The sequence below is a fragment of the Pteropus medius genome, unplaced genomic scaffold (assembly GCF_902729225.1).
Source record: "Pteropus medius unplaced genomic scaffold, Ma_sr-lr_union100, whole genome shotgun sequence".
Taxonomy (NCBI): Eukaryota; Metazoa; Chordata; class Mammalia; order Chiroptera; family Pteropodidae; genus Pteropus; species Pteropus medius.
In genome coordinates, this window is record NW_024352787.1 from 28,097,376 (window position 1) to 28,110,326 (window position 12,951).

The 12,951-nt window shown below is 53.5% G+C and overlaps 1 protein-coding gene across 8 annotated transcripts; it reads left to right on the forward strand.

Moving 5' to 3' along the window:
• Window positions 1-1,091: 1,091 nt before the first annotated feature.
• Window positions 1,092-8,778, forward strand: UPK3BL2 (uroplakin 3B like 2). 8 transcript variants are annotated; one of them, XM_039849161.1, is made up of 6 exons: window positions 1,092-1,270; window positions 3,945-4,097; window positions 4,311-4,504; window positions 5,067-5,143; window positions 5,356-5,518; window positions 6,411-6,656. In XM_039849161.1, the coding sequence occupies exons 2-6, from the start codon at window positions 3,957-3,959 to the stop codon at window positions 6,517-6,519; spliced, it is 684 nt and encodes a 227-aa protein (XP_039705095.1). In that variant the 5' UTR covers window positions 1,092-1,270; window positions 3,945-3,956; the 3' UTR covers window positions 6,520-6,656. The 8 variants fall into 8 exon arrangements, with proteins under 8 accessions (XP_039705095.1, XP_039705096.1, XP_039705093.1 ...); XM_039849162.1 differs by lacking the exon at window positions 1,092-1,270 and adding an exon at window positions 1,422-1,869; XM_039849159.1 differs by lacking the exons at window positions 1,092-1,270; window positions 6,411-6,656 and adding exons at window positions 1,905-2,558; window positions 8,647-8,778 and having other exon boundaries at window positions 4,285-4,504.
• Window positions 8,779-12,951: the final 4,173 nt, after the last annotated feature.

The following is a 12,951-nucleotide window of genomic DNA, read 5'->3' on the forward strand; positions in this document are numbered from 1 at the left end:
GTCTGAGAAGGAAGGTGAATCACTTGTTCCCGCAGGCCCCAAATTAAACACGGAGAAAAAGGAGAGAGAGAGTTCTGCCTGCGTCTCTGAAGACCCGAGATTGATATCCAGCTCTGCCACTGCCCACCACGGGGCTGCAGGAAGTTCCTCTCTCTGTTGGGGCCCCGGTTTTTTCATTTGTATAATGAGATTGATAAGAATGCCTGCCCTGCCCACCTCTGGGGACCTGGGGACCTGGGGACATGATGAGTCAATCAACAAGAACATGCTCTCAAAAGAAGCCTGCCCTTGCCACATTTTGATGGCTGCTTTCAATTCCTTCTTAAAAGGGAGCGTGAGAGAGAAATGTAAATATATATATGTATTAATATATATTATATAAAATGTATAATGTAAACACCTATACATATGTATTTTATATACATAAATGTATTATTAGCATATATGTTATATATACATATTAGTATAGATAGATATATAGAGAGTAACACAATATATATATAGCAAATCTATACATCTGAGAAGAAGGGGATCCAGAGCAAATATAGAAAAATGTCGACAATCGTTGGGTCTGAGTGAAGGCTGTATATATGAGCATTCATTGTACCATATACTTTTAACTTTTCTATAGGTGTGGCCATTTCTGTAGTAAAAAGCTGGGGAGATGAAGAAAGGCTTTCACCGCTGGGTCTGATGCGGACTTATCAGCTTGGCCCCAGTCAGATCCACTCATGTCCTCTCTCTTCTGAGTCTGGGCCACGCAAAGTGTGGCTCAGCCCAGACTCAGAAGAGAGGGGGACATGCTCTCTCACCAAGGCCCACATATTTGTTTAAAATTCTGTTGTCCAACCTCTGCATCCTATAGCTAAATGCTAATCCCAGGATGACCTACCCGATTCTGAAACACAGCAGTGTCACCACCAGTGGGCTGAAATAGCTGTTTTATGGAGGGGCCTGTGCAAGACCCTGGGAGCCCTTCCTCCCCGCAGTAAGGAGAGCCAGTTCCTGCAGAGAGCTTTCAGCAGGAGTATGATAGAACATACTCTATGCTGCAATGATTAGAAGTTGGAGGTGCACGCCAGATGCTAGTGGAGCGTGGAGGGGAGGTGCCAAGGCCAGTCAGGGCACATTTCTAACAGCGCGGACCCTGGGGGAGGTAGAACTGAAGAACGAAAGTTCCCTGAGTATTGCAAGGTAGTGAGGGAACTTTGGAAGAGACTGGCCTAACCAAAAGTGCAGAGGGGCAGAAGGACAAAGCAGCAGGCCCACGGTAAGAGGCGGTATCAGCGGCTTTTTGGCTGAGGCTAACCCAGCGCGCACCAGGACTCTCTGCTCCTCATTTGCCTTCCCTGAGCCAGCCTTTGCTCTGATTTTGCCACTCTCCACCCCCGCCGCCCCCTGCCGCCAGTTTCTTGGGGCTGAGTCAATCACTGATGAAACAGAGTAACTTTAAATATTGAAAAGTCCAGTCACGAAAAACCTACTAGGTAATTACGTAGTGTTGGCACGAATACTTTTCTTTTTGAAGTTCACTATAATAAACAATTGGCATAGTTTAAGTATTTTTGGAAAGAAAATTAGTGTATGTGGGCTGGCAATCAAAGAGCGTGTAAATGCATTATAACAACTACAGAATATTTGTAATGGTTTTTTAAAAAAAAAATTTTAAGTACTCCTCAAAAGAGATTGAGTTTGGAGAGGGCGTCTCTGGCCAGGCTGGTACTTGGGGCAGGAAGCTGCGAGGGGCTGCAGCTCCAATCCAGGTGAGACAGTGTCAGTTCATGCTCTGCCCACCTGCCCTGGGCCCCATCCAGGAATCTCCTATTTGAAGAGGGATTGCCCTGCCCTGGCAGTGGCCACAGAGAGAAGGTAGGTCACCTGGATGAGGAGAGGGTGATGTCGAGGAGCCCCTTCCAGGGACCGGGTTGCAGGGAGTGCCCCCAAGCTTGCCTCTGGGTATGATCCTGTAATTTGGGCTCTGCCCTGGCCGGCTGGGTGATCTTGGACAAGGCTCCTGCCCCTCTCTATGCTTCCTCTAGAAAATGAGGGTAACTCCCTCTGAGCAGGGGGGCTGTGGGGAGCGCTAGTTGCCTGGTTGGGGACTGTTTGGATGAGGAGATTCCACAGGGCGTGGCAGGACTGTCAACCGGTGCCTGGCCCCGGGGCTGCCTCCTCCCTTCCAGCCCCTCCCTGGGTAGGCCTTTGTGGAGGGGGGTGGAGGGGTGTCTGGGCTTGTCTTGGAGGCAACAATTGATTGTTCTCTCCAGCCCCCTCCCTGGGAATGCCAAATCCACGGGGCCAGCAGATTATGCCCCTAAACCTGTCCAACCAGTGGTTTGGGAGGAGGGGGCACCTGGGAGGGGCAGCAGGAGGTGCCAGAGCTGCCTCCCCCAGCCCAGCACAGACAGCTGAGTTCAGAGGCTCTGGACACTGCAGGAAAGACTTTTAAACAGACTGTTGGATGCTCGGCCTGGCCATGGGACTCAGTGAGGGACAGTCTGGGCTGTTGATGCCACTACTGCTATTGCTGACCTGCCTTCAGCCAGGGATAGGCCTGGGTGAGTGAGGGTGGGGGTGAGGGTGGGCTTCAGGAGAACAGACCTGCCCCCAGCTGCCTCTTAAGCCCCAAATCTGGGACTAGGACCTAGGTGGGTCAGGAGAGACAGCCCACCAAAGAGGTCACAAGACAGACATCTGTCCCCGCCACCCGCCCCCGACCCCAAGTTGTAAAAGATGCAATCCCCCTATCTCTGAGCTCTACTGCTTTTCTCTTTCATTCTCTCTCTCCCTTCCTCTCCCTCTGCTCCTCTCCCCGCTCTTAAGCAAACGTTAAGTACCTGCTGTATGTAGCATGCGCTGGGCCTCAGAGGTAAAACTGGGAGCTGAGAGAAAGATGGGTTCTAGCACTGAAACTTGGCAGTTAAATGGAATTAAATTGAACTGAATTGAACTGAACTGAACCAAAAGGGGGAGAAGATCCTGGAAACATGCATAAAGCTCTTTTTTCTGTGTCTCTCTGGTATTTGGGGCTGGAGAGAGGAGGGGTACTAGTCCCAAGGGGCCCAGGGAGGAGTTAGAGGTTCTGAGTGCCCCGGCAGCTGGGCTGGATATGGGCATAGGGCTCGGGCTTCTTATCCTCCCCAGCTGTCCCTGCCCTTTCCCAGATGAGGCTGTGAGGGGCTGAGAGGGGGACAAGTTCCAGGAGGGGAAGGTGCCTTCAGATGTGGTGGGAGGTGGCTAAGCACTGGGTGGGGAGAAGAGGGTGTCCTAGGCTTTGAGCCAGGACATGGCTCAATGGCTCACATCCCTGGGGCCTGGCTCACATCCCTGGGGCCTGGGGTCTTGGTGGGGACCTTCCTGTGTCACCTTTCCACCCCTCTCGAGCCTTTCATTCCTCTCATCAAGCAAACCAATCTAGACCATGTGGGTGGAGCCGGAGGGACTTGAGAGGTAGATAAATTGAGGCCTAGGGAGTCAGAGCTCAAGGCCATTGGGTACCAGCTGGATTCGGGCTCCCCCATATCTGAGTCTCACCCCAAGAAGGCCTGAGGCCCCTTCCCCAGAACACTTGTGCCTGTAGCAGGGGGAGGGGACCTCCCGTGCCTCTGTCTGTCCCCTTTCTTGGGGCCCTGCCCACCACATAGAAAGCCCAGTGACTCATGTAGGGCAGGGCCATATGGGCCTCCCCTGATTTCCCACAGTGTCCACCCCTCGTAAGCTCCCAAGGCAGGAGCCAGGGCTGGACTCAGACCACTTACCCATGGCCCATGGGCACAGAGTTGCCAGGGAGCCCTCCTGAAAAGTCAGGAAAAGCCCCAGGGAAAGCCCCGCCTCCTCCCTCAGACTGGGCTCCCGAGGCAGACACGTGCTCCGGCCCCTCATTCTGAGCTGTGGGGGCCTGCTTGTCCTGCTGAGTCTCTTCTCTCTGTCCCCGCTGGCCCCAGAGAGCATCAGCTATGTGCCCAGGCTCTCCAGTGGCACCCTGGCAGGGAAATGCACCCAGTCTACCTTCACGCTGGAGCAGCCACGGGGCCGGTTCCGTCACCTCAACATCTCCGACCTTGACCCCATCTGGCTGGTGGTGGCCCACAGCAATGGTGGGTACCGCTCGGACAGGCCTTGGTTTTCCCTCTGTGAAGTGAGCAGAGGAGAATGAAGAGCAGAAGGGGTGGTTAGAGTGGGAGGTCCTGCCAGGGATGTAGCCAGGGGACTGTCTAGCCCGGTGGGACAGGCTGGAGCCCTGCCCACATGGCCCCCACCATCTGACCTGAATGCCACCTTCAGCTGCCCAGAACTTCACTGCCCCACAGAGGTTGGAGGACATCCCAGTCCCTGCTGACTTCTCCCAGAGGGGCTACTACCTCACACTGATGGCCAACCGGGCTCTCTACCAGGGGGGCCAGCCTGGCAACCAGCTCCAGGTCCTCCGAGTCGGCAATGACACCAGCTGCTCCCCAACGACAAGGGGCTGCAACCACCCACTGCCAGGCCCAGGCCCCTACAGGTGAGCAACTCTGCTGGGTCCCGCTATGGGAGATGTGCTGCTGCCTGTGCTCAAACCTGAGTCTACGGCAGCTCACAACTAGGTGACTGGGTCTCCCGCTCTAGTTCCACCAAAGGGAGGAGGTCTGAGTGAATTCTCCCAACTTTCTTGTGCAGAGAGCCTCTGACTCAAGCCCCTGCCCCTATGGGCCATTTGGATCCCACGGGTGGTGTCTCCCCATCCAGGGAGGGCTTGCCCCAGGGGTGACGGCTCCCTGACCATCTCACTCAGGGGTTCATTCACTGATGTTCAGTGCTGGGGGATCTAGTCCACTCACATTTCCTAGGTGAGGACAGTGGAGTCCCAGAAAGGGTGACACACCCAAGGCCACACAGCTGGGAAGTGTCACAGCACAGATTGGAGCCCCTTCAGGTGGGCTCCAAGACTATGCCTTGAGGCCCAGTCCCTGCTCCCCGATCCGTCAGGCCCTGGGAATCAAGGGGACAGACTGACAGGCAAGAGGGCCCAAGGGGTCAGAACCTGGGGACCCCTACTCCTTGTGTTGGTTGGGTTCCCTGTTCAGAGTGAAGTTCCTGGTGATGAGTGATAGAGGATCCGTGGCTGAGACAGAGTGGTCCAGTGAGACCCATCTGAAGCAAGGTATGAGGCCAGATGAGCAGGTTACATACCAGGGCTGGAGGCATGGGGGGCTCCTGAGGACTGGGGGTGGGCCAGTACCTGTCAATCAGAGCCATCGTTTCCATCCTGTTGTCTGTAGGGCCCCCTCCCCCAGCCAAGTAGGGAGTGGGGGTTCTGGAGGCTGTTCTAGGTCCCCCTTCTCGGATCAGATCAGACTTCTTTCCTTCCTGCATGGCCTGCCCCGGCTGCCTGTGGGTCCCCCTCACGACACTCAGCTGTGGCACTCCAGGCTACCCCAGGGCCCCAGGGCGCAGGTACCGTAGTCATCATTGCCATTCTGTCGGTCCTGCTGACCGTCCTCCTCACTGCCCTCCTCACCCTGCTCATCTACACCTGGTAAGTGGGCAGGACCGATATTGCCTGGGCCCCTGGGAGGGGTGAGGTCCCTGACCTGGACCGCCTTTATCCCCTTCTTCCTCCCTCACTTCTTCAGCAGCAGCCCCCGGCCCAGGACCCTAGCCCAGCTCTCCCTTGCTAGCCATGCTGGAGTGGTTTTCCCTGAAGGCCAGACAAGGGTACAATTACCCGGCAAGGGACTCCTAAGGTTCCAGAGCCTCTTAATCTCTCCCTCACTTGTCCCTCTGCCTGCAACCTGCCAACAACTTCTGAGCAGGCACTATCGTTCCCTGGTGGCAGCATCTGGAATCGCAGGTGGGGTAAACAGCAGGCTCACCTCCTGGGAGTTCCCTGGGAGGAGGTGAATTGCTTTTAGGCCAAGCGCTGAGCTTTGCCTCAAGACTTTCATTCAGAGCTCAGATGTCAGGCCCTGGTGTCCACAAGGCCACCTAGAGGAAAAGGGGAACTTGTTTCCCTGGGTAGAATGTGGGGAGGAGGGAGACGGAGAGGTGCTGAGGCAGGTGGGTTTCAGGCGGCCAAGCAAGGGGTGAGTGCTTGATTCTCAGCTGAGGAAATGGCTGTATCCTGAAGGCCAGAGGGAGCCAGTGTGTGGGGGGGTGGGGTTTGATTAGGAGAGACAAGCAGATAATGTTTTAGAGTCATCCTGGGGTGTGGTGAGTGGAAGAGGGGGCTGGGTGACGGCAAAGGGCAGGGAGGAGGGACTGGCTTTGTGAGGTTTAGAGAAATAGCCTGGCTCCCTTTGGTTAATCTAGCCTGGCCAGTGGAGCCTCAATTTCTCCAGTGCTCCTACACCTCTAGGCAATAGCTGGGGTCCTTCGATCAGGCCCTGTGTACATCATTCTCCCTCTCTCCTCCCCATCTCCCACCCAAGCTACAACAGCTGTGGGAGCATTCCCATTTCAGGACCAGGGGAGTCGGGGCGCGTGAGAAGATATAACCCCCACCACATGTTCAGCCCGACAGCTGTGGGGAGCTCCTGAGGGAAGCCAGGGGGCTCCCATCTGCCCCTAGCCTCCTCCCTGGTCCAGGCTGCAGAGCCTGGGCTGGGGGCATGTCCTGCAGCTTCCAGAGCTCAGAAATAAATATCAGAAATAAATGTCCCCAGCACCTCCCTGTATGTCTCTGTCTGTGCCATTATATACCTGAGCAGTCTCCTCAGCCCCTGTTCCCAGCCTCTGGGTGGGGGTGGGGGGAGGTTCAGAAGGATATAGCACCAGGGCTGAGGTCCAAGGTCCTAGACCAACTGAGCCATCTAGGGCAGGGCAAGCCTCTTTTCTGGTCTCGGTGCCCCATCTGTAAAATGGGTGTGTTCACACTGCCCACTAGGCAGCAGTGAGGCCAAAACAAGGAGGAGGGTGGGCTCACCCTGCCCTGTATACCTGACGGTTGATGCCCCCTTATCCCAGCATCCTCCTTGTAGCCTCTCTCTCCAGCTGGCCTCCCCTCCTGGCTGGAAGACTTAGAGCAGTTCTCCCTTCCTCCAATTCCTGCATAAGAGGTGCAGCTTCTAAGCTTCACTCACCCCTGTGCTCACTCTGGGCCTGGAGTGCAGGCACTATGTATGTAACTTGGCTCCTAGAGAAGCCTGGGCTAATCCCAGAGCAGCCTCCGGCCCCGATCCTAATCCAGGCACCCAGCATTTTCATTATCAGCTCCACTCCGGGGCAACTCCAGCAGGGCCTAGATGACCCAGGCAAGGTTCTGTCCTCAAGTTGCTCGCCACCGTGGAGGAGGAAAGGGCTATCACCGTGCACAAGGATGGAGGGAACTCAGGCATCAAGAGTCAGATCAGGCTCGGAGGAGGCTTGCTGGGCAGGTGTGGCCTTGGGGAAAGGGCAGCACTATGCCAGATAGACATGAGGAGGGCACCCAAGCAGGAGCAACAGCATGTGTAAAGGCCCAGGAGCAACTGGGGACTGCTGGGTGGGGAGGTGGGGGAAAGCTAGGGGTTGGGCTGGGGGATGGTGAGGAGGCCTGGAGGTACCCCATGCCAGGTAGAGGGAGTCACCTGCTGGGGTAAGGGGCTTAGGGAAGGAGGGTGCTGGCTGGCTTTCCTGTCTCCGGGAGGTGCACACGGCCCTAATTTGTTTATTGGCCAATGCAGACACATCCTGAGCCTGCTGTGGAGGAAGTGCTCACATGACTCTGGGGGACCCGGGTTTGGAGGGGCAAGGAGAAGAAGAAACAAGCAGGCTTCCAATTTCTGCCTTGGTCTCTCCACAACATTTTCAGAGCAGCACGAGACCTGCATCTGGGGCTGGGTGACCCTGAACAGGTCACTCACACTCTCTGGGCCTCGGTGTTCCCTTATGTGAAAAGCGAAGGTTGTACTGGGTGATTCTAAGGCCTTGCGTTCCACAAACTGACGCCCTGTGTGGGTCAGCCCTGGCAGGAAACAGATGGTATGCCTCTGTTTCCAGCTGGCCTCATCTCCTGGCTGGAAGACTTAGAGCAGTTCTCCCTTCCTCCAATTCCTACAAGGCAATTGAGAGAGTTTACAAAGGCATGGGCAATGTTAGGCAAAACCAAAATGAGAGGCTGACCTGGGGCCGGTGTGGCCTTTACTGAAGAGCCAGTAAACGGGAACCAAGGGTGAGGGTCTGCCTGGCAGAAGCAGGGGCTGTAGGTAGAGGGATGAAGCCAGTGGAGGGAGCCAGTGAGTAAATACCTGGCCTCTCTCCTCCTGCCTTCTGATCTCATGCTGGTGCCTCCACTGACCACGCCTAACCAGAAGCAAGGGGGCAGAGGGGTCTGGATGGTATGGTCCATGTCCCAGGTTCCTGAGCCCAGAGCGGGACAGAGAAGGGCCAAGAATGAACTTACTATGATCTGTTTTTTCCTCAACCATTTCTGACACCAAATGTGTGGGTTTTCTCACAGCGACCAGTTCTCCAACTCGCCAGACACCAGTGAGTGTCCTACAATTTAACTCAATTCTGGAGATAGCAGACCCCTCAGTCCCACAAGACTGCCCCCACTTCAGACACCAGTTGCAAGCAGAGCATGTCCAGGGTGCCCACACATCTTCCAACTTCATTACAAATCAGAGATTCCCATTAATGCAGGGAGGAGGCAAGATAATAAAATGTTAATTAAGCTATTTTCAGAGATTGCAATATGCTGATCAACTCTGCAGCCAGGCCAGAAGGACACGTGCAGAACAAAGGAAGATTTCCACTGGGATTGCTAAAAACCCATTTCCCCACACGCTGTGAAAGAAAAACAGGAAAAACAGTCTTTAAGTGGCTGACCTACGCAAAAGAAAATGTTGCAAAACAAAATGTTCATTCCCTATGGCTAAAACCATGGAGAACCTATGGAATAAAGGCTGGGAACTGCCAGCAGGCCTTTCACTCTACTATTTACCCTTTCATGTTACGTAACCTTCCCCTGTCCCTTCCCCTTCCTCACTGTATGCCCATATCAAAGGAGATGGGTCAACAAAGTCTTTAAACTGTAACTCAGAGGAACTATAGAATGATATATCAACTGAATTCCTCAAACACTCAGGGTTCCTCTCACTGTCTTTCTCTCGGTCCTCCTTACTGTCCTCGCTGTCCTCATTCTCTTAGTCTCTCATTCTCTTAGGTGCTTCTCTTCTCTTCGCTCTCTCTCTCTCTTCCTCCTTCCCTCCCTCCCTCTGAGAGGAGACCATGCCGTGTGTGGAGTATTGCCTCTTTTTCTAATAAACTTTTCTTCCGAAAGTATTGAATTCTTCCCACACTCTCCGCCAAAGGAGCCCCCTCTTCTCTCAGTGCAGGGCTTAGTCTCCCCCTCAGTCTGGGAAGTTTGCCCTGTCCTGCATCTCCATGACTGCCTCCTCAGTTTCAATAATTTACTAGAAGGGCTCACAAAACTCAGGAAAACAATTTACTGAGTATTACCGGTTTGCGACTCAGGATATGGGGGCACACAGAGCTTCCACGTCCTCTCTGGTGCGCTGCCCACCCGGCACCTGATGTGTTCACCAGTCCAGAAGCTCTCCACACCCCATGTCTTGGTTCTTTATGGCGGTTCCATTACGTAGACATGATTGATTAAAACATTGGCCATTGGCAATTGAAGTCCATCTCCAGCCCCTCTCCCCTCCCTGGAGATTATGGGGAGTGGGGTGAGGGTGGGGCTGAAAGTTTCTCTAATCCCTGAGGTTGCTTCCTCTTGGTGACTAGCCAGAATCCTGAAGCTATCCTGGGGCTCACCTCATTAGCATAAACTCAGGTAGGTTGAAAAGGGCTCATTGTGAATAACAAAGATGCTCCTGTCACCCTTACCACTCAAAATTCTGAAGGTTTTAGGGAGGGTTTTAGGAGTTCTGTGCCAGGAACCAGGGACAAAGACCAACTACTTACAGTAAAGTCCTCCTCTATCCACAGGGGCTATGTCTCAAGATCCCCCCGGTGGATGCCTGCAACCGGGGATCCCTAAATATACTGTTCTTTCACACACCTATGACAAAGTTTAATTTATAAATTAGACACAGGAAGAGATTAACAACAACTAATAATAAAATAGAACAGTCGATCTGATAACTGGCAGAGCTACTAAGAGACTAAGCATGCGGGTCGGAGGATAGTGTATGTAGCATAGATCCATTGGACGAAGGGATGATTCACATCCCAGGTGGACAGAGCGAGACTTCATCATGCTACTCAGAACGATGCCCAGTTTAAAACTTATGAATTGTTTATTTCCGGAATTTTCTACTTCATGCTTTCAAACTGCAGCTGACTGCAAGTAACTGAAACCACAGAAATCAAAACTGCGAATAAGGGGGAACTACTGTATTTCTTCTGGTATCACAGTGATGTGGGATATGGGGCGAATTTCCCCGAGTGGGGAACTCAAGCCCTACGCCTGCTGAGAGAGGGTCCCTGGCTTCACGCAGGAAAGAATTCAAGCGTGAGCCAGAGTTAGAGACAAAAGGAAATTTTATTCGAGAAGAAATAATGCTCCACAGTCAGAGACGTGGTCTTCCCTCAAAGCCAGAAAATGAGACCCTGAGAGCTGGAGGAACTGGGTGTATATCTGTTTCCCTTTCATGGTGTGGGTATGCCGCGTTAAAGGCGTGGGGAGGTAGTCCTTAGTAATCTCTGTGGGAGTCCTCCCATAGGTTCCCTGTCTGGCCTATGCTGATCAGCCAGGTTCAGGCTTCTAATGGCACGAAGCAGGCTCTGAATACAACCCAGTTTAATATTTAGTCCATGTGTGTAGTTCTCATGCCTCTGTCCTGCATTAACAGTATCAGAGGGGCATAGACTGCCTTTGTTCTGATTCTGTTGATTCAGACCTTTCCTCCCCCTCATGGTCTCCAGCCTGGAGAGAAAGGCAGACGGTGAACATGCAGTCCTGTCCCAGACAGAGGCTGCCTGAGGCCAAGGTGGGAGTGTGCAGAGGGGACTCCACAAAAGCCAATCGGAGGGTGTTGGAGGACAGAGATCCTGGCTTCCTCTGACAGGATGTCCCAGAGGCCCGTCAGACAACCACACCACCTAGAGCTGACACCAGCCTGGCACCTCCTCCTGGTCTTGTGGTCCTCCAGACCACAAGCCAAATGCGGGAGAAGACCCCCATCAAACTCCCTGACCACATACCCCCACTGGGGACATTCGATAGACACAACCTGGCCACAAAGACTTAAGCTACCATCTTGGGACCTGCCCTTGAGAGCCCAGAGCCCAACCTCAGGGGCTGGAGGAAGGGCAGCACGGTACGGGCGAGATTCTCTCCCACCCAAATTCCCATTGGAACCTCAGCCATGCCTAGGTTTGTTTCTCTGAGCTGTTCAGGGCGCTTGTAGCACAAGCTAGTGGGGGAACGCTGACCACCTGGGGTGGCTGCACCATCCCACTCAGCACTCCAGCTCTTGGGGGCACAAACCTGGGGAAACAGATTTGGGGACAATGGTCTTGAGCCATGAAGTGACACCCAGTGGGCCACATGTCACCTGATATCAGCTGGATAAATGAACAAATGGTTGGGGAGAGGGGACCAGCTGCCTCTTTCTGCACCCCTCTCTGTCTTTCTGTCTGTCTCTTTGTCTGCAGAACTCTCTCTCTCTCTGCCCCCTCTCTTATGTTTCTTCGCTTGTTTCTCATTCTTTTTCTTGTTTCTATTTTTAACTCCGACAAGCCAAGAGAACTGCTCTCACTTCCTGGGGGGAAGCCGTCTGAGCTGGCCCAGAGATGGCACAATCAGTTCTCAATAAACACAAGATAAATCAAAAGCTGGTTCCAGGTTTGGATTTAGTAGGGAAAAGGGGCAAAAATGGAGCAGAAAGGAGACGGGAGAAAGAGAATGTGCGTCAGACACCGGGACTATTCACAGCTCGTCATCTCAAACCGTCAGGTACAGAGGGGGTCACCCCAGGCCCCCTCCCCGTCTGGTCCTGTTCTAGTGCTTGTAGTTATGCTGTGCTGTCTCCATGCCCTGGCTCCTTCTCCAGACATCCAGTTGTTCACTGCAGCAGGAGCCCAGGAGGCTCAAGTGGACCGTTGTAGGCAGCTCCTCTACCCTCTCCCCACAGGTGTGTATTTGCTCCCCCTCTTTGGCATGGGACCTAGACCTCTCCTGAGAATGATGTCTCACACGGAGGGATCTGAAGGCTCCAGTGATGCTGGAAGCCAGGCAGGTAGGAGGGGCTATGAGGCCCCTGAGAGGAAGGAATCAGCTGGTCCTGAAATCTGGGGAGGGGGTGGGCTGCTTCTGGGTCTAACTCCATCATCCTAAACTTCCTGGGTAAAGTTTCTGCCCCAAGGCACAAAGACATAGGAATGTGACCAGAGAGAGAGAGAGAGAGAGAGAGAGAGAGTGAGAGTGAGAGAGAGTGTCACCCTGTTTGGGAGGCATCAGGCAGGCTATTCCTGGGAGGTGGTGTTGCAGGGTCTGAAATCCCTGCTTGCTTGGGTGGGTTTGAGCTGCTCAGAGTCAGGCCCGAGTTTTTAGGGTCACCAGGATGATGGCCTGAGGGCTCACACATGCTGTTTCTTTTGCCCTCCTAATGTAGGGAGGAGGCAAGAGAATTAAAAATGTTAATCAAGTCTAAGGCCATACCACCCTGAACACCCTGGATCCTGTCTGTTCTCAGAAGCTAGACACTATTGGGCCTGGTTAGTACTTGGATGCGTGATCTCGGAAGCTAAGCAGGGTCAGGCCTGGTTAGTACTTGGATGAGAGACCGCCCAGGAATACCGGGTGCTGTAGTCTTTAAAAAACAAAAAACAAACAAAAATGTTAATCAAGCCACAATCAGATATTGCGATATGCTGATCAGCCCTGCAGCCAGCCTAGGAGGCCACCTTTGGAACAAAGGACGATTTTTCTACTGGTATTGCTAACAGCCCATTCCATTCCCCACACCTGTGAAGGGGAAACAAGAACCAGCAGAGTCATTCTCAATGGCTAAAACCAAGGGG